The sequence below is a fragment of the Rhincodon typus genome, chromosome 3 (genome assembly GCF_021869965.1).
Source record: "Rhincodon typus isolate 14 chromosome 3, sRhiTyp1.1, whole genome shotgun sequence".
Taxonomy (NCBI): Eukaryota; Metazoa; Chordata; class Chondrichthyes; order Orectolobiformes; family Rhincodontidae; genus Rhincodon; species Rhincodon typus.
Window position 1 is genome coordinate 101,545,670 of NC_063334.1, and position 26,245 is coordinate 101,571,914.

Here is a 26,245-nt window from a genome sequence, read left to right on the forward strand (position 1 = left end):
GATCTGATCAGCCTTTTCATAGGTAAAATGTCAATCCCCCTTCCTGTTGGATCTTCTTGATAAGCCCCACCTCTTCACCTCAGCTTTGGGCGACCCCTCCTTTACGCCTCTCTGTGAATGACTTATTTGGATAATTTTCTATGTTGACAGAACAATGCAAAGTAAATGTTAAACTGTCGTTGTCATTCATGATAGCTGTTGTGCTTTTCACAGAGCAAGGTTTTATGAAGGTTCTGATCTGGTGGCTGATTCAGGAGTTACAATAGATACCACCATGCGAGGCGGAAGACTGGGAGTCTTCTGTTTTTCCCAGGAAAACATCATCTGGTCCAACCTCAGATACCGCTGCAATGGTAAGGAACTGTTGTCTGTCACTGTTTGTATGGAAGAGATAGCATCACTGTCCATTAACAAGAGGACACAGCAAGAACTGCAGATGCTGGAGTCAGAAACAACACAGTGTGGAACTGGAGGAACACAGCTAGCCAGGCAACATCAGAGGAGTAGGAAAGTTGACATTTTGGGTCGGGACCCTTCATCAGGACTGGGAAGGGGGAAGGGAGCTGGGAAATAAATAGAGAGAGGAGGGGTGGGGCTGTGGAAGGTAGGTGGGATGAAGATAGGTGAATGCAGGTAGGGAGTGGTGGGGATTGGTCAGTGAGGTGGGAGGGGCAGATAGGTGGGAGAGAAGATGGACAGATTGTGTCAGGTCTAGGAGGTGGGAGGGAGGATGGGTGGGGCTGGGGAAAGGTAGGTGGGGTGGTGATAGGTTGGATGCAGGTAGGGGGTAGTGGGGATTGGTTGGTGGGAAGGGTAGCAGGGGGGATAGGTGGGGAAGAAGTTGGACAGGTTGTGTCAGGTCAAGGAGGCGGGATGAGAGGGAGGATTGGACATGGGATGAGGCCGCGGGTGGGAAGACTCTGAAACTGGGGAATTCTATGTTCAGGCCATTGGGTTGTAGGCTCCCAAGGTGGAATATGAGGTGCTGCTCCTCCAGTTTCCGGAATGAATCATTGTGGCACTGAACGAACAACATTGTGGCGCTTGCTCGGGGACTGTTTTGTGGGGCATCTGTACACGATAATTGACAACACCTTCTGGTCAGCAATTTTAACTCCCCCTCCCATTCCCTGGGTGACATGTCCACCTGGGCCTCCTCAGTGCCACAATGACGCCACCTGCAAACTGGAGGAACAACACCTCATATTCCGTCTCGGGAGCCTACAGCCTGGCCTCATCTCATATCCAAGCCTCCCTCTCATCCCCGCCTCCTTGACCTGACACAACTTGTCTGTCTTCTTCCTATCCACCCTACCCTTCCTACCAACCGATCCCCACTACCCCCTACCTGCATCCAACCTATCACCACCCCACTTACCTATCCCCAGCACCATCCATCCTCCCTCCCGCCTCCTGGACCTGACACAACCTGTGCGTCTTTTCTCCCACCTATCCACCCCTCCCACCCCACTGGCCAATCCCCACCACTCCCTACCTGCACTCACCTATCACCATCCCACCGACCTTCCCCAGCCCCACCCCTTCTCTCTCTATTTATTTCCCAGCTCCGTTCCCCCTCTCCATTTCCGAAGAAGGGTCCTGATCTGAAACGTCAACTTTCCTGCTCCTCTGATGTTGCCTGACTTGCTGTGTTCCTCCAGCTCCACACTGTGTTGCTTCTGTCAATTAACAATATGTGCATTCTGAATCTGAAAATACACAGCAGGCCAAGCAACATCTGAAAAGATCAGAGATAGCAAGAACTGCCAATGCTGGAGTCAGAGTCAATAGAGTGTGGAGTTGGAGGAACAGCATCTGCCTGACCTGCTGTGTTACTGCAACATCTGAAAAGGTGGAAGGCAGCTTGAGAATTCCATGTAATCCTTGACCAAAACTAGAAATAAAAGTCTTTGTTGAACTTCTCAAAGCTAAGACGTCTTAGATACGGCTGAGTCATGAATGCTAACTTCTTCCACACTATATAACAGAGAGGTTTCTGTGCATGTCACGTGTTTTTCTGGTTCATCATGCGTTCCACCTGGGCAGATAAAATTGGTAGCATGATGTTGTCTGCCCAGGTGCCTGCTCCCAACATTACCTTCCTACAGGACTCACCCTAACCTTGGTGCAAGTGGAGCCAGCCGAAACCTAAAAGGCTATTTTGCTGTGATAACTGGATATTGCGTAGATTGAGATCCAGCTACATTAAAACATATTGAAGTTTTTAGTTTGGTGCACCCAGTTCCTTACTGCCTCTGAAGTGGGCACCCACAGCCAATATTGGGGTCACCTGCCCAATGACTCTATGAATTCGAACAAAATCAGGGTTGTGCTTATATGGAATGAACTGCCAGAAGAAGTGGTAAAGGCATGTACAATTAAAACATTGAAAAGACATTTGGACAGCTACATGGATAGGAAAGGTTTAGAGGAATAAGGACCAAGTGCAGGAAGATTGAACTAGCTCAGTTTAGGAAACCTGGTCGGTATTGACAAGTTGGGTAGAAGGGCCTGTTTCTGTGTTGTATGACTCTATGATTTTAAGATCAGGGCGACAAATCATCATTGGGCAGAAGATCTATTCTGCTGTTGACGAAAGGGACCTACACATTTTCTTGGGAGTGTGTGTCTTGATCTCTTTAAAGTAATGCTGCGTTCTTGTGGATAAATTGTTTTAGCTCCCATTAAAATATGAGGCACATCTCTGAAACAGGTGGGATTTAAACCCCCATGCCTCCAGGCTCAGAGGTGTGGACACTACCACTGCACAAGACTGCACCCTTCCCCTATCCCTTCAAAAGGAATAAGATTGATTCATGTTTCATTAACCTGCTTTTTGATAGGATTAGTTGAGCACTGAATGTTGGCCATGGCTTTCAGAAAATGGTTTAATTGACTGAGCTTGGTGTATTTGGATTTAAGAGGATACACATGAATTCAGTTTGAAGTCGGTCTGCTATTTTGTACTGCTCTTCCTGGACATCTCTCTTCTTTAGAAGCAAACCAAGTTTCATTGTGAGAATGGGGATTGAATTCATGATAGAAGGTGGCTCAGCATCACCTTCTGAAGTGCACCTAGGAATGGTGTTAATGGTAGTCTGCTGAGCGAAACCCGTCTCCCAAAGGTAAGTAATAAAAAGAATCAAATTCCTGGTTCCAAACACTATGCAAAAGAACAAGCCATCCAGAATAAAATACCTTCTGCCAAATAGCAGTTCTAATTGCCTCTAAAGTCTCTCCATTTTGGAGCCAAAGTCAACATTATCTTGAGTCAAAGAGGGTGTCAGTGTGTCTGTAATGCACTCAGATCAGGATGCTGGCAGCAGATTTTGCTTACAAGATAACCAATAACGTTGTTTGTCTCACAAATATAAAGGTTGCCCTTTCAGATTAGTATAATAGAACATTTAATTTAAAGAATTAATGTGACTATTTATATCTATTTGTCGTTCATATTCATTGCCCACTTGTGGTAAACTCGGCATACACAGATGTCAGAATAGTCAGTTCACTGCATATGCCAAGTTTTTGGCACCTCTATCAATGCCAAAGCCACTAGAACATTAAATGCCTAATCACTGATTCTGAAGAGATCCGAAGTGTCTGGTGTAAATCTGCTTTTGTGAACCTTTGTCTAACAATCAGTAACTTTCTTTTCAGATACAGTTCCTGAGGATTTCCAGGAGTTTCAGGCACAGCAGTTGTAGCCAGTTCTCAGAAAGAGTCTGACAGAGAAACCAAATGGAGATAGTCCTGAATATCTTGCGGGGGTGCTAAAACAGCTGTGAAAAAATGAAGTGGGTTTAACATGTAAACGAGACTTATGTCACAGAGCTGTCTCTGGCATTTATACTAGAAATTCCAATAAAACATTTTAAGAAGCCATGTTTAATCACATTGCTCTGATTGTTTGTCTTTAGTTTAACACAATAACAAAAACGTGATATCTTTCAAAATATTAATTAAATCAGTTATTATGGGCATTCTTATTTATTGTTATGTTGCTGCAAAGGAGGTTTTCCTCCATAATATGGTTCACGATATGTACAAAATGTCTACTTTCTGTTTTTAATTTGTTCTGATGAGGTCGGAATTACTGCCCTTCCCTATAGTAAGTGCACTTTTGGAAATGACACTGGTCACTGGTAAAAAAGCAAAAAGGAAGCACTACTGTAAACCTGAAGAAAATTGTACAGAACTAACTTGCAGGTGTTATGGACACACTTCAAAACTTGGGCTCAGAGTTTTCAAGATAGAGAGAAGAAAGAAATAGCTTCAAACTCCCAGCCCCTAAAAATAGCAGCTATGTGTAAGATTATTATGCAAAGGCTCATCCACATTTGAAGTTTTAAAGTATTACCCTGGTGGCTCAGTTCCTGGGAAAGCTGAAGCAAATAGGCCAATTGTTAGGCCTGTGTTGGATTGGATTGGCTGATGTCATGGATTCTTTTTCCTTCTAATGTGGATCTGAGAGTAACAGATGTGCTCTACCTTGCTGCGGCTGTACTTTCAATTTCGTGCCATGATCAGACACCCACTTTATCCCCCACAAGCCTCCATCTGAACTGAAGGACCTACCAGAGGGGCAGTGGTGAGGTCTGGTCTCTATGTAGGACCAGGCCATATGCTACTCTCAGAAACTGGTATCACTGTAAGTGACCACAGCACTGTCAAATTAATGTAAAAGTACACTGGTTCAGTAACGTCCTTCAAGATTGGAAATCTGCCATTCTTACAATGTCCTGCCAAAATGTGACAGCAATTCTGTTACTATATGTAAAACTCTTAATTGTTCTCTAATAGGCCATTGAGTGTCAGGAGAAAGGCCTACCACCTCAGCAAACAGGAATTGATATAAGCACTCACCTTGCCAGTCACGTCAACACCACAAGATGAATTATTTGTGAAATGTTAAAGCAATGCATTGCCCTGTGGTGGAATAAAATTGCAGTGACTGTATCAGTAGTACTAACAGCAGGCATAACATTCTGTTAGATTTTGTATGTCATTTATTCACAAGTCCCCATGTGAATCATTGAATTGTTTCACGACAGAAGGAGATCATTCAACCAGCAAACATTTAGCAATTTATAAACATAAATTTCAACACTGCACCCTGGAATAGCACAATAGCTGCAGGTGTTGGGTAGATTTATTGTGTTTAAACAAACCAAAGTAGAACACTTCAAGTGAAATGGCCAGTGAAAGATTTTAGTGTGGTTTTGTGTTATTATTGTGATAGTCAGCCTTAGAAAAAACTAAAATGAACAAATTTAACTGGATATTGCTTCCATTATGGACTGGATTTTGAGTTTTGGATCAGTGAAGTCAAATAGAGGTCCCAACTATAGACTGCGCATCACTATCTTTTGTTCCAGGAGGTGGTAAGTTTGGACAATAGGCAGAACACTTAATCAGATGGGGTGGCAGCAGACCCAGATATCACCTTCCCTGCCCCTTGCACCCCATAACCTTTACCAGAATTAATTTCAGGTTGGGAAAGTCCATAGCTGGCCTTCCCATCTCACTGTCAATTGAGGACCTTGTGTGGCCCCAATCCACCACTGCTGGGATTGGCCCAGCTGCAAATGGGTTTGTTACCATGCAGCGTGGCCAACATGTCAACCTGCATTTCTCACCTCCGGCAACAAAAGGCCCCAAGGGAAGAGGGGTGTATGCTGATAGCTACCCTTGCCCTCACTGCCAACCTCCTGCCCTTCTCCCTGTGATCCACAACCTCACCTTCCCCTAGATCACACCCTTGGGTTCTTCATGACTCTGTGGCTGTTATTGCATTAGCTGCCCTACTTCCTCATTGGCACTGCTGAGTGCAAGAGATGCTGGCTTTTGATTGGTTGTCAGCTCCAGCCGGCTGGGACTTCCATCCAGAGAGTTTGAATTCTAGGTGAAGGCCTGCAGGTGGCCTCTCTAATGCCTGATTAGGCTTCAGTGGGCCTTTGTAGGGGTGTGGGCATGGGTGTGTCACTCATTGGCTCCTCTGGTGGCTGATCAGTCCCCTGGTACTTCAACAACACTCCCCCAACCCCCTGTGGGAAAGAGAAACAAGAAAACAGAAATTTCTGGAAAATCTCAGCAGGCCTGCAGCATCTGTGGCAAGGAATCAGAGTTAACGTTTCGGATCCAATGACCCTTCTTCAGAAAGTCATCGACAGACCATGATTTTGGTATAACTGACTTGTAGTTAGCCAGATGGTGGGATCACTATGTAATGAGGGAAAATGAGTGGGCTATCAAGAGGCCCTCCATCACCAAAAAGCTACAGTTTGCCTTTTCAGTTGAGAGAAAGACAGCATAGAAGTAAAGATGTTATACTTCAGTTACACAGAGTATTGGTGAGATTGTATCCTGAATACCGTGTGCAATTTTGGTCTCCTAATTTAAGGAAGGATGTAAATACGTTAAAAGTGGTTTGGAGGGATTTCACTAGATCAATATCTGGAATGAGTGTGTTGTCTAATGAGCACAGTTTCGACAGACTGGGCTTGTTTCCACTGGAAGTTAGGAGAGGGGTATCTTGCTTGAAGTTATAAGATCCTGAACAGTCTTGACACGGTGAAAGTAGAAAGGATGTTTCCTGTTATGGGTGAGTCCAACTTAGGGGGCATTTTTTCAGAAATGGGGATCAATCAGAGATGAGAAGAAATAATTTTCTAGAGGGTTGTGTAGCTTTGGAACTGTCTGCCTCATAAGGTAGTGGAGTTAGGGAAATTAATTTTTTTTAATGCAGAGGTAGGTTCTTGTTAGGTAGTAAATTAAAGGCAATTGAGAAATGGGAATATGGAATTTAAAGCATAAATAGATCAGCCATAATCTTATTGAATGGTGGAGCAGGTTCAAGAGGCCAAGTAAGACCATAAGGCGTAGAAGAAGGAGAAGGACATTCAGCCCATCGAGTCTGCTCTCCCATTCAATGAGGTCCTCAATTCCACTTTTCTGCCTTTTCACTTCACTCTTGATCCCTTACTGATTTAAAATCTATCCATCCCAGCCTTGAAGATATCTAATGACCCTTTTCAGTAAAGAATTCCACAGACTGTCCACTCTGATGTATCTCTAATAGGGTCCTCCTAATTCTCAGATTATACCCCCGGTCCTAGACTCTCCCACAAGGGATGGTCTATTTCTCCCTCTATGGCATTTGTTTGTATGTTAATTGGAATGAAGACATGTGGAGAGAAGGTGGAAAAGTGGACTCATTGTGACAATCTATCAATTATTTTATTGAATAGGAGAGCAGGCTGAAGGTTCCTTATGGCCTAGTGCCTATCCTCATTTTCTGTTATGTTCTTAAACCCAAATTAAAGCGGTAGGTACAACCAGTTTTATCACTGAAGGTTGAAGCTGTTGATGGGACACCATTCAGACAGGCTGCTTTGTTAACAATAACAGAAAGGAAATGGTCAATGAGTAAAGTATGGGTGAATAAATGAAATCAACTTGGACTTCTTCAAAGCAAATTGTGTTTGACTAAAATGATTGAGTTAGAAGAGAAGAGGTGTTTGCAAGGAAAGATGTCATCTTTGTTTTCCCTGTTTTATTTCTTATTTGCATGTTTCAGTTTTCCCCTTTTATTTACGCTCTTATTTTTATTTTCAAACAGCAGCTCACTTGCTCCAGACACGTTTGTTTCTTCTCTCGTCCCATCATCATTCTCTTTGCCCCTGAAAGATAAACTCTGCTATCATCCAATCTGTCCCGTTATCCACCCTATCAAAGACCATTCTGTATGCTTGTCCCATTCAATCACTTGCTCAAAACCTATTATGCCTGTAACTTTCAAGAACATAAGAAACAGAAACAGGACTCTCCTCAAGTTTGCCCCACCATTCTATAAAGTCGTGACTGATCACTCCCATGCCTCAACTCCTTTTTCATGTTTTGAACCTCATAGCCCTCAACTTCTTGACATTTCAAAATCCACTACCTCTTTAAATACTTCCGGTGGTCTAGCCTCTATAACTGTCTCTGAAGCAGAGAATTCCAGACATCAACTACCCTCTAAGAGAAAAAAATTACTGTAACTATGTTCCCCAGTTTGAGATTCTCTGACTTAGTGGAACCACCCTCTCGCATTCTACCCTGTCTAGGAGTTCAAGAACAGGGAAGTCTTTGTACAACTGTACTGGGTGTTGGTGAAGCTGCACCTGGAATCCTGTGTACAGTTTTGGTTCCCACATTTAAGAAAGTATGCAGTGACATTGAAGGCAATTCAAAAGAGACTCACTAGGCTGATTCCTGGGATGAATGAGTTGACTTATCAAGAAGCTAAAGAGTTTAGGCCTTTTGTTCATCAGAGTTTAATGGAATGAGGGCTGATTTAATGAAACGTACAAGATTCTGAGGGGGCTTGACAAGGTTGTTTGAGAAGACGTTTCCTCTAGTAGGGGAGTCTCAAACTAGGGGACATAGTTACAGAATAAGTGGACACTCAATTAAAACTGAGATGTGAAAAAATTTCTACTTGCAGAGTGTAGTGAATGTCAGGAAATTTCCAATTCAGATTTATGGAGGCTGGATCACTGAAAGTATGTAAAGGGATGTAGATAAATTTTTGAAATATCAGGGAGTTGATGGCTACAAGGAGCTGACATGAAAGAGGAGGTGAGGCCTATGGCAGATCAGCCACGATCTTGTTGAATGGCAGGTCAGGCTTGAGGGGCTGAATGGCCTATGTCTGTTCGTATACCTTATGCCCTTATGTTTCTGTGACCATCCCACAGCTTCACAGATACCTCAACTGGTATCGGGTTTTTATTCCCATACATTTTAATACTGTAACACTAATATTTGAACTCTGTCTGCATAGATTAGTTCAGTAACAAAAACCATTTTGCAAAGTGGTCATGTCAAATACAAACAGGCATTGTTGGTATTGCCAGCATTTGTTGCCCATCTTTAATTGCCCTCAAACTGATTGGTTCTCTGGGCCATTTTGGAGGGCAGTTAACAGTTAACCACATTGTTGTGGGGTATGTAGGCCAGACCAAGTAAAGACGGCAGATTTCTTTCCCTAGAGGAGATAAGCAACATAAGGTTTTTACAACAATTGACAGTGGTTACACAGTCCCCATAAGACTAGACTAGATTTTATTTGAACTGCCAATTTTATTGAATTAAAGTTTCAGCATTTACCATGATAAAATTTAAACCCATGTCCCAGGAACATTTAGCCTGAGTTGGGATTACCAATCCAGAGACACTGCTGTTATCTATGCACGACGCTGGTGATATATATTTTATTTCTAAACTTTTAGCTAGTGAAACAAACACCTCACATAAAACAGTTTCTCGTAAATTCAGGGCTTATCATAAAATCACCGAGCACCATTCAGAGGCAACTGAATGGACAGCAGATTCTGGGAATTATATATTTTCTATAATATGCCTGAACATTATAAAAGGAAATAGAATCCGATGTCTGTGCTTACTGGAACTAGACCGTATTAATGCTAAGGGATTGCCTCCAGATTTTATTTAATACTTATTAGGTCACTAAGTAGTTCTCCTCAAATGGCACTGTGACAAATCCCTCTCAAATTTTGGGGAATTTCCCAGACAGGAAGCTAATACAATAATTTTTACAGGCAATCTCATTTTAAAACAGATCTTATCAAACTTGATGACAAATGCTGCAATAGCCAGCAAAACCAGAGTTAGTTTGGACGGGCGGTTGTGGGGGTGTTGGGCGGTTGGGAGGTGGAGGGAAGGTAGTTAGACAGGACAGGAATCTGCTCTGAGCTGTGAGTTGCAGGACCACAATGACAGAGGGCATCACAATGGCAAACTAGCAACAGAATTTTTTGCCCCCACATTTCAAGGTAGGAGGCTATGTAGAAACCAAAAGAAATGGCACTGTATATCTTTGGGAGTGTTCTCCAGGGATCATTTTCCCTCCTCTTCTGGAAGCCTCACCTCTGATACCAAACCCATTTTTCATAAATAGGTTGGAGACAACTCTGTTCAAATACCTTACAGCTTTATTACAAAATCTAAGTTTGTTCTCATCTATATAGGTGTACTTTACACTTTTATTAACCTGAACATGGTATTAATGTAAACAACGATTAAAGAAATTCATTGGCTGTTGCATATATAGGTTTTAAGAAAAAATTATCAGTAGGATGTGTTTGTTGCTGTCTAGGCCAACAACTATTACCTATTCCTAATCGCCCTTGAGAAGGTTTTATTAGATAAGAGTTCAGTTCAGTTGTAACAACTGAAGCATCTAACATCAAAAGGTATGCATTTGTCCAGAGTGGTGGCGAAGGGCAGGACTTCTGCTTTCTTTTTGGCACCGTGGTGATAGTGTAACCCAGAGGTCCTCTTTTAGTTTTCAATTATATAAATGATTTAGCACAGAAAACATTCTCATTTGTTAATGAGAACCAATTAGGGAATGTGTCAAACCGAAAAAAGTTGCAAGAATAAACAGATGGTGACTAAGCCTCATGGTTTATTTTTAAATTTGTTCATAGAATGAGGGCATCACTAGCTAGGCTGGCATTAATTCCCCATTCTTAATTGCCCAGAGGGCAGTTAGGAGCTAAACATATTGCTAATGGAGTCCCATTATAGGCCATTAGTAAACCATGTGGGCATTTCCCTGACAATCAATTCATGGTCAATGTTAGGCTCCTAATTCCAATTTTTTTTTATTGAATTCAAATTCCACCATCTTCCATGACAGGATTTGAACCTGAGTCCCTGGAACATTACCTGGGTCTCTGGATTAACAGTCAAGCGATATGACCACTAGACCACTGCCTACCCTTAATGTAATAAGAGTGTATGTAAGGAAAGAATATTGGAAAAGTAATTTGTAAACAATCATTGTACAGAATGTCAGAGATCAAGATGGAAGACTCAGTCTTTGGAGGTGCCAGCACAGATAAGAAAATACAGAAAAACATTGAACTTTCTAAGGAAATGATGCTGAATTGTTCTAAGATACTTGTTTGGCTAAAGTTGGACTATTGTATGTATCCAGTTTGGAAGAATGATGAAGGCATGGATAGGGTAAAATTAATGTTTCTTTAAAAGACCATAAGATATAGGGGCAAAATTAGGCCATTCGGCTCATCGTGTCTGACTCTACCATTTGATCATTGTTGATATGGTTCTCAATGCCACTCTCCTACCTTCTTCCCATAACCTTTGATCCCTTTACAAATATGGAACCTATCTATGTAAAAACCAGAAGAACTGCGGATGCTGTAAATCAGGAACAAAAACGGAAGTTGCTGGAAATGCTGAGCAGATCTGGCAGCATCTGTGCAGAAAAATAAGAGTTAATGTTACGGGTCTGGTGACCCTTCCTCAGAACAGTTCCAGCAACTTCCGTTTAAGACCCTAACTATCTCTGTCTTAAATACACTCAATGAATTGGCCTCCACAGCCATCAATTAGATCCACAGATCAGCCTTTCAGTAATCTGTAAATTTTAATGAGATACCCCCTCATCCTTCTAAACTCAATTGAGTACAGACCCTGAGTCCTCAACCGCTCCTCCTATGACAAACCCTTCATTCCTGAGATCATTCTTGCAAACCTCCACTGGACCCTCACCAAGGCCAACACATCCTTCCTTAGATAATGGGCACAAACCTGGTCCCTACATTCCAAATGCAGTCTGACTAGAACTGTCTACAGTGTCAGTAGTACATCTCTGCTCTTGTGTTCTAGCCCTCTTGAAATGAATGCTAAAGTTGCATTTGCTTTCTGAACTGCCAACTGAACCTGCATGTTAACCTTAAGTGAGTCCTGAACTGGGACTCCCAAATCCCTTTGTGCTTCAGATTTCAGAAGCCCTTCCACATTTAGAAAATAGTCTACACCTCTATTCTTCTTACCGAAGTGCATAACCTCATACTTTCCCACACTGTATTCCATCTGCCACTTCTTTGTCTACTTTTCTAGCCTTTCCAAATCCTTCTGCAGCCTCCCTGTTTCATCAAGACTACCTTCCCTCCAACTATCTTTGTTCATCAGCAAACCAAGAAATAATGCCCTCAAATCCTTTGTCCAGATTGTTACTATATAACATGAATATTGTGGTCCCAACACTGACCCCTGCAGAACTCCACTAATCACCAGCTGCCATTCCTGAAAAAGACTCTTTTATCCCTCCTGTCTGCCTTCTGCCAGTCAGCCAATCCCGTCTCCATACCAATACCTTACCCTAACACTGTAGGCTCTTATCCTATTTAGCAGACTCCTGTGTGGTAACGTGGCAATGGCCTTCTGGAAACTCGAATAGGTTATGTCCACTGGCTCTCCTTTGTCTAACTTGCTTGTTATCTCCTCAAAGAATTCTGACGTTTGTCAAGCATGACCGCCCCTTGATGAAACCATGCTGACTCAGCCCTATTTTACCATGGACTTCCAAGTACTCCACAATCTTATCCTTAATAATGAGCACTTAAAATCTTACCAACAGCCAAGGTCAGGCTAATTGGCCTATAGGGCCAATACTTCCTGTCTTCTGCCTCCTTCCTTCTTAAACAGGGCTGTTACATTAACTATTTTCCAGTCATCTGGCACCAGTCCTGACCCCAGTGATTCCTGAAAGGTCACCACCAATACCTTCACAATCTCCTCCGCTATCTACTTCAGAACACTGGGGTGTAGTCCATCTGGTCCAAGTGTTTTATGCACCTTCAGATCTTTCAGCTTCCCCAGCACCTTCTCCTTAGTGGTGGCCACTACACTCACCTCTGCCCCCCGATTCTGTTGAAGTTCTGATATGCTGCTGGTGTCTTCCACTGTGAAAACTGATGCAAAGTGCCTATTCAGTTCATCTGCCATTTCTTTGCTCCCCATTTCCATTTCTCCGCTCCCCATTTCCATTTCTCCAGCTTCACTTTCCAGTGGCCCAAATGTCCACTCTCTTGCCTTTCTCCTACCTCTTATATATCTAAAAATACTCTTGCAATCTTCTCTTTTATTACCAGCTAGATTACCTTTATATTTCATCCCAATCCTTTGATTTCCCACTAATCCTCACCACATTGTATGCCGGGTTTTTTTGCTTTTATGCATCCCTAACTTCCCTTGTCAACAACAGTTTGCCTCATTCTCCCTTTCTGAATTTCTGATTTCTGAAGAAGGGTCCCAACCCGAAACATCAGCTTTCCTGTTCCTCTGATGCTGCCTGGCCTGCTGTGTTCCTCCAGCTCCACACTTTATTATCTCATCCTCTGCATTGTCTTATGCAGTTTCTCCTCTCTGTGCTGTTTTATGAAGCATTTCCTTGCTCTTTCTCCATTCTGTTTTATAAATTCTCACCTCGCTGTGCTTTTTGTTTGAACTCTTGCCAGTCTCTGTACTGCTTTATTAAAACCCCTCTCCAACCTGACTTATGAAGACTCATGGCTATGTCCAAGTTGGACCTTCATGTATCTCTCTATTCTGTTTTATGCACTCTCTCCGTTTTATGAAGGGTCGCCACTTGGTCAGCACTATTTTATCAACTATCTTATGATGTGCTATTATATGGAATTGTATCTCTTTCTTCATGCATTTATAAAGTCTCACCTCTCTGTCCTTACTGTTTTATGAAGCATCTCCTCTCTCCACGCTGATTTATGAAATCCTGCCTCTCTCTCTCTCTGCACTGTTATATGAAGGTTCACCACACTCTCTTCATTGGTTTATGCAGTCTCTTGCCATTCTCATAGAACTGTAGAATCCCTACAGTATGGACTTGTTGGGCCAAATGGCCTGTTCCACACAGACTGTCTGAAGAGCATCCGACTCAGACTTACAACCCCCACCCCCGCCCAATCTCTGTAACCCTGCATTTCCCATGGCTAATCCACTTAACCTGCACATCCCTGGACACTATGGGCAACTTAGCACAGGCAATCCACCTAACCTGCACATTTTTGGACTGTAGGAGGAAACTGGCGCACCCAGTGGAAACCCACACAGACACAGGAAGAATGTGAAAACTCAGCAAACAGTCATCCGCGGCTGGAATTGAACCCGGGTCTCTGACTCTGAAAGGCAGCAGTGCTAACTACTGAGCCATCATGCCACCCTCTGCATTATTTTATGAAGTCTCTGTATTACTAATCCTCAACTCTCTCCACGTGCTGTTAGGTGCAGGAAGCAAATGCTGCTCGGGTCGTGGGCACTCAGTGCCTGATGAAGGGACCAGCCATTGGGAGGGGTGAGGAGTTGCTAAATGCAAAGCCCATTGCCCTTGATGTTGGTCCTGCCACCACTCAACAATGATTCAATCTGTGCCAATTCTCAGCCATGGGTAGGTATAGTATGGGCAGTAGTCACTGCCTCCCTTGGCTATCAATGAAGAGCTGCCAGCCTCTGGCAAGTGGACTTCCCAATATCAGGGATCTCAATGCCAGGGAGGGCCCGCTATTGGCCAGTTCACTGCTTGATGGGTGACAGGAGGCAAGGCAGGCCCCTTCACTTCATCTTTGAAGAGTCATCTAGACTCAAAACATTGCTTTCTCTCCATGGATGCTGCCTGACCCGCTGTGATCTCCAGCATTTGTTGTTTTCAGTCAACGCAGGCTTCCTGAGTCAATGGATGAGACACCTGTCACCTCTATTTAGACCAATAGATCTCGTAAGGAAAAGGACAAAAACATGAAGCAGAATCTCTTATTCAACCGAAGTAAGCTGAAGGTAAATGCTATAGGGGTTATTTACATCCATTTACAGTAAAAGTTTAGCCAACACCTTTTAACATGTAAGCTAATTGAATTACTCTTCATTATGCAATTGGCTGATATCGTTATTATAATTCTGTAAAGCTCTAGTCTACAAAGCGTATATCAACACAAGGGAGTTCTTATTGCACAGCAGTGCTGTCTACCCCTGAACCATGTCTGCTCCAGAGTTGTGTAATAACATTTCCCAACAGATTGTCATACAAAATATCTAATAACAAAGCAAGAAAACCCAGTCTTCTATTCCATCAAGCATGCCCCCACACAGAGCCCATTCAGGAACCATCTCTTGTCACCTTCCCACTGATCCCCCTAACTTGCAAATCACTAAATATTTCCTTCTAAATAAAAAGAATTAGAATCCACCAGTGTTTCTCAGGCAAGTGTGGCTTTTCAGCTTAGAAAAAGGTGAAGTGACAATGGTCTAGCATTCCATTAGCGAGAGATGAACGATGGCGAGTTTAACCAGAGGATCCCTATATCTCGATGAGGTTGAGAAGACAGAACCTTCACAATGAGCTCAGCCAGTGTGGGAATTGAACCCTCACTGTTGGGTCACATTGCTGACCACTAGTTTGTGATACAACAGGAGCTAACCACCTTGATAACACACAACCTTCTCTGATTATCTCTGATTCCAGAGCAGACATTGTTGTACCAGAAATATCATCAGGTAGTCTATTGTGGTGATATTGGTTAAGGGATAAATTTAAAGAAATATCAGACCCCATGCTCTACTTCTCCTGGAGTGTTTAGAAGAGTGAGCTTTATTCTATATCTAACCCTATGTAGTACCTATCTTGAGTGTTTGATGGCAACAGTGCAGAGTGAGATATATTCTATATCTAATGCTGTCCTGTACCTGACCTGGGAGCATTTTATGTAGGACAATGTAGAGGTTGATTTACTCAATATCTAACCCCATGTTGAACGTGGCCTGGGTATTTGGAAGGGGCTAGTATGCTTTAATCTGTGTCTCACCCTATGTAGTACATGTCCTGGAGTGTTTTATGTGTAAAATGGCGAGGGAGTTTTACTTTGTATCTAAGCCTGTACTGTGTGTCCTGCGAGTGTTTGTTGGGACACTGTAGACGAAACTTCACCTTCCTATGGTTTTAAACTGAAAGTATCAGAACGCCCTACTTTCATCCCCCAACACCTCCTCCCCAGTAGATGAGGATCTTTATCAGGAAGAAGAAAGATTTTGGTTTGAAATGTCATCCAAAAGCCAGCAGATCTGACCACACACAGAGCTACACTGAAAACTGGAGAATGCTTTGTTCCATTAGGAGCATTGTATTCATCTCACAAATCAATCTAGTGAATGGAGACAAGAAAGAGCGACAGAGATGGGTGATTCCTTCAAGTCATCATGGAAACCAATCCACAGGGCAGAGCAGAGCAGAGCAAAGTACAAACTTAATGATTTCATTTTTTTAAAGCAGAGCACTCAATGGTATGCCTCATTGGCAGTACTTTCATTCTGGGTCAGATTGACGTAGGCTCATTCTCCCCTTCCGAGGTTTTAAACTATTATCTGTTAAGTCTGATACAACTGCTGCACTGAGAGGACAGTCAGATGATCCTTCAAACAGGCCTTGGCGGCCTTCTGGACTGTGTGTAAAGCCAAAACGTATTCCTCAATGAATACCTACACCAGATAATCTGCCCATTTATTTAATTGCTATCTGTGGTGTGTGCTGATGCCTTCATAAATTCTGTGAAAGATGCTCTATAAATGCAAGACTTTTTTTTCCTCTTTCACGCAAGTTCATGCAATTTTATTAAAATAATTGAAGGAAAACATTTCTAAGTTAGTGTAACAATGGAATTGTATTTGATTAGGGGATACAAAGTTTCAGAAAAATCTCTAATTTGTTGTATTTTAATAAAAACAATGTGCGCTTGTAAGAGTATAAAGTCAGTAAAGCAATATTACATTAAAAATTGAAAAATTAACATACAATCTTTATAAAAACATTTTAAAAGGTAGAACTTTACATTGTACAACCAAGAATACATTGTAAAATAATTAAAGAATTTAATGAGAACATTTAGCAAAATTTACTTAAGATATATAACCCATAGTTGAGAAAACTCAATCTTCTCCCCTGCCGCTAAGCTGTATATCCAAGTATCAGCGATTCAGGAATTATATAAATAAAGCTTCCACCTTAAATTAGCATAGCCAATTTTAAGGATTAAATACCTGACAATAAGCAATCCATATTACAAAAATGACTGGCACAAATAACAAAATAAAACTGCTACAACAAAGTCATATCAAAAGATTGCAATAATGAGAAATACCCCTATTAGAAAACCACCTTGAATGTTTGAACAAAGTTTTTCCACAGCTTTAAGTAGTACCAGTTGCCCTTGGCAAATCTTGAATGTTAAAGTCCAAGATTTTTGTCTTTGTTTGGCGCAGGCAAAAGGTTGGAGACAAAAATCAGGCACCATTGCCTCAGACAAGTGTCTATGGTAAAAAGTTACTTAAATCTTAGATAACAGGTGTAAAGCTGGATTGAACACAGCAGGCCAAGCAGCATCAGAGGAGCAGGAAGGCTGACGTTTCGGGTCGGGGCCCTTCTTTTTCTGAAGAAGGGTCCAGAGCCGAAACGTCAGCTTTCCTGCTTGGCCTGCTGTGTTCATCCAGCTTTACACCTTGTTATCTCAGATTCTCCAGCATCGGCAGTTCCTACTATCACTTAAGTCTTAGACACTGGGTGCCAAATGAGGCACTTTGCAGAATATCCGAGGCAAGGAGGTGTAAAATATTCCACCGTATGAAAGTGTGAAGCCCAGTTGGAAAGGCAGGCCCATCTTTAGCACCAGTGTAGGAATAAAAACTCTTAGGAAACTAGTTCAGCATCCACTGCAAACCACACTCCATCAGCAACAACATTCGTACCAAATGAAGGGAGAAAGTATCAATCATAAAAGACTATTTATCTTGGAACCCCGAAGAGGGGTTAACCAAGTAGTCTTAATGCAGCCTGCACTTCAGCACACATAATTTTAAAGCAATGCTTTCATATATCTGAGTTTCCAGAATTCAACTGCAAATAGCAAAAATTGCAAAAGCTGCGTGTACATCTACAAGGGGCCATTACAGCAAAAAGCCTTCCAGTTGCAGTTTTGATCTAAACTCATTTATCCTTCTCCTACTTCAGAGAAACAAAAAGGTGCAACCTCTAAACCAAATTCGTGTCATTAATCGATTTCTCTCAAAATACACAGCATACCTTAAAAGATGAATGAGTCAGATATTTTTGCTATCTTCGTATGGAACACTGTAGGAAGACTCCAGTACACAGAAGCACTCTGCTGCTGTGATGTACATGTACCAACAGCCCACGTACAGCAACAAAATGCTTTTATATTTTAAAAACAAAAAATTGCCATAAGGTTTTGACTTCTAACACATGTAAAGCTGAAAATGTAAATCACCAACTCTGCTTTTGTGTTAACAGGGCATGTGAGCAGATCATTGATTGGACATTTGATTGTCGATGTGCTTTAGCAACAGCTGCAGTTAACTTCTTCACTTCAAGCTTACCCTCACTGGGAGTTGAAGAAAAGAACTCCACAGAACAATTATTACCAGGCAGTAAAGCTGGCATGATATTACTGAGGTAAGTAAAGATGTTCAGCTTTATCCTAGAAACATCATAAGACATTTTAAACCCCATTCCCCCACAGGACTGAGGATAGAACAAGACTCAACCATCAATTACATGCTCGGTTTCAGTTCTCAGTGTCAGCATGTCCATCTATTGGGTGGATTGCTTGTGCAGGTTTCTGTGCAAAAAAAGGGTTCTAGGAAATACAGCTTGACTTTGCACAGTTCCTGTATGAAGTAGAAAATCCTAACCTCATGTATTATTCCAGATGATTAAATGTGATTTCGTTTACTTCCTGAAACCAGACAACAAATGGCACAATCACATGTTTTGAACTTTTTAAAAGTTGTTCACTGTGGCAAAAGGCGGAGAGTATAAGCATTCTCAATGTCAATCTGACTTTGTAATGCCTAAGGGGATTTAAGGTGGGCTTCTTCTTTATTTGGCCTGTCAGAGATCGACACGTTCAACCACACAAGGATTCAGAATAGATTTTCACACTAAAACAGTTACTGCTTGGCTAAAATGGAAGAAAACATTTGCCTAAACTATGACTAGCATTTGGTAAAAAGGCAGCATAAACAATTCATTCCAATAGGTTTACAGCCATGTTGTTTACCAGGTTTAGTTTTCTATGCCAACATGGCTGTTGTAACACTAACTTACTTTGTTTTGCATTATGCTAGAAATTTCTGCATCAAATACTATATTAAAAAACCTTTCAAGTTAAATAAATATATACTAATACCCGCATCAAAACACCTCATTCAATCGACCCTTTTCCATTTCTTCATATGTTAACATATCATAGGAGGTGCAACTTTCTAATTTGACCCTAGCACCTTAACATTTTCGACAGACATCATCTTTTCAGTTCACTCTCGTTGGCAGGTTGTGGTACATCAAGCCAAAATGTTTTGGTCCCAATTGTTGCACAAATGGAACATAACCACATGGTTCTGATGCAATTATCTTAAATGGTTTCATTCCTTAGTGAGCAATAAACAAAATCATTAGCACATGGGGTGGGTGGGTGAGTAGGTGGAGAGAGGTAGACAATGAAATTCAGAAATCGGGGAGACACTTGCATTAGATTTAAAGTGATCCTTGAATAAGAACTTCACATTTTGCCTATATGTATATTGAGTAATTTACACATCCCTACTTGCAAAAATCCCCACCAGTTTACTCCAGACTACATCACATCTACTATATTTGAATGGAAAGAATTGATATTTTACATTTTTGTTATTACTAAGAACTTTCAGGTTTCCATTCCAGTTTAGAAGTTGCCCAGGTGTAGAATCAGAGCCACTCTTACCCAGACTTATAGACAAATAACACCAGTGTAAATAGGGACAGATACAAATCCAGTGATAACTTCTTAGACTGCAATTTAATTAAGGCCCTTCTTAAACCTTTAGGTTACTTTGTATGTCAATGTACATAACATTTCTATCTATAGATAATGTGGTACTGTGATTTTAACAATATCATACGTATAAACAGTAAATTACTGATCTTTCCAATGCAGAATCAATGCAAATAACATCCAGCATCATTCCCATGAATTTTCAGAACTCCCATTCAATGTAACATTCATAAATCACTCATCCTCATATCCCACTGGCCCTGCCACTTGAACTGCTAGATCTAATCAATCATTTCATGTTTTCCAAACTTAAGAATTACTGATGAGGATATCAAAGCCCACTCTTAAATGCTATCTCTGTAGAAACTTGTAGAAATGTAATTGACATAGAAAAGATTGTTTCTAGACAGGGACTATTACAGTATACTAAAAACAAATCGATAGCTAGAGTACAATGAAATAAGATGGGTCAAAAGGTATTTAACATGACTAGAGAAGATGAAAGAGGGATGTAGAAAACTGGAGTACTGGGGAAAGTAAAACCAAAATCAGACTGAGAATTCACGGCCTGGACAACACATGGGAGCAATGAGGGTCCATAAAAACAACAAGATGCACAGCCAACAGGAAGCCATTTTAATCCAGACGGTAGAGACGTTCTGAGGTTCAAACAAGTTTTCTAAATTAACTTCACGATACCTGTGAACACAGAAACATGACTGAATTGAATTTTAAAATAGGCATCATCTTTGAGGAAAGTTAGAACAAGTAAATTAGCTATTAATTACATGGTCTATTAGGCAATACGATAAATTCTCAGAATAGTTCCTTCCTTCAGATATAGTAAAAATTAAAAATACAGATGTTTGTGTTTCATTGGTGTTCATTATTTAAAATTCAACCATTTTCTCAAGACTGTTTCTTGTAACAGCAGCAAATTTCAAGTAATTAAGACATATCGCAAACATCAATTTTATCCCCATGGCCTCGACTAGTTTGCCAACTTGAAATTGACCCATTTATCCGGACTTTCTTTCCTATTAGTAAGCAAATCCTCCGTCTATTTTAATATATGTTACTTCCAACATCATGAGGTCTTAGTGCACAAGCTAAGTTTTTCTATTACACCTTGTCTTTTGGAAATCCAAAGAGTAGTACACCTACTGTTTCTCCTTTATTCAGCTGTTACATTCTCAAAAAGGACTCTAATAATATTTTCTCTTTCATAAAACCATGTTGACTCTGCCTGTGTTATGATTTTCTAAATGTCTTGCTACTGCCTCCTTGAGAAATTGTTACAATATGTTGTCAATGTTTTGAAGATAGACTAATTGTCCTATAGTTTCATGCTTTCTGTCTCCCTCCTTTCTTAAATAGTAGCATTGTGTCACATTCACAGGTTGCCAATCCACTAGGACTATTCCAGACTCTTGGGAAGTTTAGAGAATAACCAACACATTCACACTGTCTTCAACCAACTCTTTAGACTTTGACCCTGCATAACACAGGGAAGATGGGGAAAATGGTTCTTTTGCTAAGCATTTAAAAAAAAACTATGAGCACCTACCAAGATCCCAAGGCAAATAAAGTAAATAAAAAGATCACAATTTATTTCTTAGTTATTAGATATATTTCCTTCCTCAGTAAGTCTTTGTTTTTCTGACTTTTGGTGGACAATAGAAGAAAAAACCTGTAGGTGTCTTCAGAAGGAACAGGGAGGTGGAGCTCAGAGTTAGCACAGGCATTGGGCTGAATGACCACCCATTTTAAATGTGGGATTCTGCGTTTGATATCCATCAATCACATAACCCTAAATATTTCACTCCAATTTCTATTTTTATCTACAAATCACATTCTTTCAAAAATACACAGTATGGTGAACATCAAATTTCTAAAATACTGGGCAAGTAAAAGTCACCATAGTCTTACCAGACCCGAGGGATGCTCTCTCCATTAGAGAGATACACAACTGGTGGTGGATTAACTGGAAGGTCACCACACCTCTGGCAAGGGGAGAGGTTGAGGAGGAGAGTCATTCATGGTAACCTCATCCAGTGGGGGAACTGGACTCAGACTGTTGGCATTACTCTGCATTGCATCCAGCCAACTAGCTTACCAACAACCCCCAGTAATAACCTGCACAATGCAGATTCCTGTGCTACTCTAGGTCCAAGTGCATTTCACCCCCATGAAAGGGAATGATTTTGGGTAAGTGATCCATGAATCCTCAGCACAGCCCAAATCCAGACTTCAATGTAGGGAAGAAAATGCATACAGAAACCTTAGGGTTCCTTTTCTTGGCCGACTACCAACTTTTGTAGCAAAACTAAACAACATGCAGAGGGCTCCCAGGCACCAACAGATTTTGATTCATTCCACTGTTATATAAATTATTTTGATGTTCATCTATTTCTTTCCTAGTTGTATAAATAGGAGCAGTTACAGATTGATTTATTTATGCGCATAATCTGGCAGAAGAGACAAATTTATTCAGACATTCAACTGCTTTTTTTAAGAAAACATATTTCTTCATGGTGAGCACCAGAGGAAATTCAACTTGGCATGTAAATACTATCATTGTGTTCCCTACATTAAAACCATCACTACTTTTCTTCACTGCCTGCAAAACGATTTGAGGTTTAGGTACTCTACAAATGAGAGTCTTTCCTTCTACTATTACAGTAGCTTATTAAACAGAAATTGGTTGCTGTTTACTTACTGAAACCAGTTTGTTAACATCATCATCACATACAGGGAGCCAAGGAAAAAGACAAAGTGGAAGAAGGAGTAACTGTACACGACGCTGCTGTTTTCATTGTGGATCACCTTCTGGATTCCTTTCTCTGCTCCATCGATTTTATAGTTACCTGCTATATGAAAGTAGACAGGTCACTGTATGAAACCACAGAGCTATCACCTTTGTAAAATACAACAAATTAGAATGGGGGTCCCACCATTACTATTCAATCCACAAGCCAGCTCAGAGGGAACCTGGTACTATTGCAAGATTTCACAAAAAGGACACAGACGTACACTACAAGCTCTTGTCAACTGGAGGTTCTGAGCGAACATCACAGCTGCAAAGTGATCCTAGATTATTGGCTGCAAACTTTCACTCTCTAGAGTTGCAGAAGGTGACTGGTTTTTAAAAATGGGGAAGGGCCAAATGACAGGCTGTGGAGAGAAATTTAAAAATGGAGCAGATAATTATTCCACACCACCTCTTGATTGTGAATGATATTTTTGAGCCAAATTCCTGGACTGGCTCGGCTTACCTTATCAGCAAATTAAAGGAGCCAGGATCACATACATCCTGTGGGGGTAGAGATGTTATAAAAGTGACTTTGCTTAATTTTTGATAAACACGTTTGAAAGCAATTTTTCAAAGTGCTCAGCAAAAGTATATTCCAGTGAAAAGGAAGGACTGTAAGAAAAGGGGTAATCTGCCATGGGTGTCTAAAGAAATAAGGGAGGCTATCAAATTGAAAGAGAAGGCATACAAAGTGGCCAAAAACAGCATGAAACTAGAAGATTGGGAAAAAACTTTAAAGGTCAACAGAAAGCCACAAAAAGCTATAAAGAAAAGTAAGATAGAACATGAGAAAAAACTAGCACAGAATATAAAGATAGATAGCAAAAGTTTCTATAAATATATAAAACGAAAAAGAGTGGCTACAGTAAACATTGGCCCTTTAGAGGATGAGAAAGGGAATTTAGTTATGGAATATGATGAAATGGCCGAGGCATTGAACAGGTATTTTGTATCGGTCTTCACAGTGGAGGACACTAATAACATGCCAGTAATTGACAAAGAGACGAAGGTAGGTGAGGACCTGGAAACAATCATTATTACGGAAGAGGTAGTGTTGGGCAAGCTAATGGAGCTAAGGATTGATAAGTCTCCTGGCCCTGATGGAATGCATCCCAGGGTACTAAAAGAGATGGCAGGAGAAATAGCAGATGCACTGGTGGTAATTTTCCATAATTCGCTGGACTCTGGGGCAGTCCCAGCAGATTGGAAAACAGCAAAATGTGACGCCACTGTTTAAAAAGGGAAGTAGACAAAAGATGGGGAATTATAGACCGGTTAGCTTAACCTCTGTAGTGGGGAAGATGCTTGAGTCTATTATCAAGGAAGAAATAGCAAGGCGTCTTGATAGAAATTGTCCCGTTGGGCAGATGCAGCATGGGTTCATGAAGGGTAGGTCATGCTTGACAAATCTTTTGGAATTCTATGAAGACATTACGAGCAAGGTGGACAATGGGGACCCAGTGGATGTGGTGTACCTAGATTTCCAAAAGGCCTTCGACAAGGTGCCGCACAAGAGGCTACTGCATAAGATAAGGATGCATGGCGTTAAGGGTAAAGTATTAGCATGGATAGAGGCTTGGTTGACTAACAGGAAGCAGAGTGGGGATAAATGAGTGCTATCCTAGCTGGCAGTCAGTGACTAGCAGTGTGCCTCAGGGATCGGTGTTGGGACCGCAATTATTTACAATTTATATAGATGATTTGGAGTTGGGGACCACGTGTAGGGTGTCAAAGTTTGCTGATGACACTAAGATGAGTGGCAAAGCAAAGCGTGCAGAGGACTGTGAAACTTTGCAGAGGAACATAGATACATTGAGCGAGTGGGCAAAGGTCTGGCAGATGGAATACTATGTAAATAAATGTGAAGTCATACATTTTGGTAGGAGTAATAGTAAAAAGGATTATTACTCGAATGGTAAAAAGTTGCAGCATGCTGCTATGCAGAGGGACCTGGGTGTCCTTGTGCATGAATCACAGAAGGTAGGTCTGCAGGTACAACAAGTAATTAGGAAGGCAAATGGAATTTTGTCCTTCATTGCTAAAGGGATTGAGATTAAAAGCAGAGAGGTTATGTTGCAGCTGTACAAGGTGCTGATGAGGCCACACCTGGAGTACTGTGTGCAGTTTTGGTCTCCTTACTTGGGAAAGGATGTACTGGCACTGGAGGGGGTGCAAAGGAGGTTCACTAGGTTGATTCCGGAGTTGAAGGGATTGGCTTATGAGGAGAGACTGAGTAGATTGGGATTATATTAATTGGAATTCAGAAGATTGAGGGGGGATCTTATAGAAACATATAAAATTATGAAGGGAATAGATAAGATAGAAGTAGAGAGGATGTTTCCACTGGCAGGTGAATCTAGGACAAGAGGGCATAGCCTCAAGATTAGAGGGAGCAGATTTAGGACTGAATTGAGAAGGAACTTCTTCACGCAGAGGGTTGTTAATCTATGGAATTCCTTGCCCAGTGAAGTAGTTGACGCTACTTCAGTAAACGTTTTTAAAGATAAGGTAGATATTTTTTTGAACAATAAAGGAATTAAGGGATACGGTGAGAATGCGGGTAAGTGGATCCGAGTCCACGGAAAGATCAGCCATGATCTTACTGAATGGCGGAGCAGGCTCGAAGGGCCGGACAGCCTACTCCTGCTCCTAGTTCTTGTGTTCTTTATGTTCGTGAAAAATTACACAGAAATCACATCTGTCAAACAGATGATTCCTTTCAGGGTTTTATATATCCCTAATTCTGCCATTGCATGCTCAATGTAAAAGAAACTCTAGTTAATTAAACACAGCAGTGATAAACTGCATCAGAGATAGTAGGAACTGCAGATGCTGGAAAAGCTGAGATAACAAGGTGTAGAGCTGGATGAACACAGCAGGCCAAGCAGCATCATAGGAGTTTCGGGCCTAGACCCTTCATCAGAAAAATAACTGCGGCTCTTAAAAGAGAAACAGCAACTAAAAATAATGCAGTTTGCGGTTTCTACTGAACGCTGGCACTGAAACACAAATAAGTTTCTTTTCAAAATAAACTATAAACAAAACCAAAATAAAAAGAACTTCAACCTGAATGCTATTGCCTTTTACGAGGGGAATACTTAGGCTTCATGCTTGAAAAGTTTCACGATGCTGTTCCTGATGGCAGAGAATGGGATAGTCTGGGGCAAGGTGATGGTGTAGTAGTATTGTCAGTGGACTAATAACGTGCTGCAGACGCAGGTTCAAATCCTACCATGGCAGAAGGTGAAATTTCAATTCACTAGATATCCACAGTTCAAAATGTCTAATGTGATCACGAAGCCATTGTCGATTGTCATTAAAACCCTATCTGGTTCATGAATATTCTTCAAAAAGGAAACCTTTGCCTGGTAAGCTTTAGATTTATTAAACCTGATCTACATGTGGCTCCAGACCATTCAGCCAGGAAGTTGCTCCAAATGCCCTCTGCAATGGAGGAAGCTAGTTTTATCAATTGTCAAATAATCTCAAGAAAGGAACGAAACCAAATGGACCATTTGGCATCAACTAAAACAACGGAAACAAAACAACAACAATCAACAGTGCCCCATTAATCCTGCAAAGTCCTCCTTACCAACATCTGGAGACTGGTGTCAAAACTGGGAGAGCTTCCCATTGGCATACGCAGACTCACAGCATCTTATTTTACACCAGCAGTATTATCCCCAGGTTTGTCATGTCCCAGCAGCAGGTGGTGGGCACA

At 41.3% G+C, this 26,245-nt stretch overlaps 2 protein-coding genes across 4 annotated transcripts in view; one reads left to right on the forward strand and one right to left on the reverse strand.

Moving 5' to 3' along the window:
• Positions 1–3,884, forward strand: part of thbs4a (thrombospondin 4a) — a 100,384-nt gene extending 96,500 nt beyond the window's left edge. Inside the window, exons 21-22 of the mRNA XM_020527102.2 lie at positions 214–353; positions 3,661–3,884. Of these exons, the coding sequence (XP_020382691.2) occupies positions 214–353; positions 3,661–3,707 (187 nt within the window). The 3' untranslated portion in view covers positions 3,708–3,884. The remainder of the gene's footprint in view (positions 1–213; positions 354–3,660) is intronic.
• Positions 3,885–16,514: 12,630 nt separating this feature from the next.
• Positions 16,515–26,245, reverse strand: part of serinc5 (serine incorporator 5) — a 63,890-nt gene continuing 54,159 nt past the window's right edge. For 2 of the 3 annotated variants that reach the window (XM_020527103.2, XM_048595146.1), the window contains exons 11-12: positions 22,432–22,582; positions 16,515–20,411 (exon numbers count right to left, since the gene is read on the reverse strand). In XM_020527103.2, coding sequence (XP_020382692.1) covers positions 20,261–20,411; positions 22,432–22,582 — 302 coding nt within the window. In that variant the 3' untranslated portion in view covers positions 16,515–20,260. The remainder of the gene's footprint in view (positions 20,412–22,431; positions 22,583–26,245) is intronic. The other variant, XM_020527104.2, reaches the window with a different exon arrangement.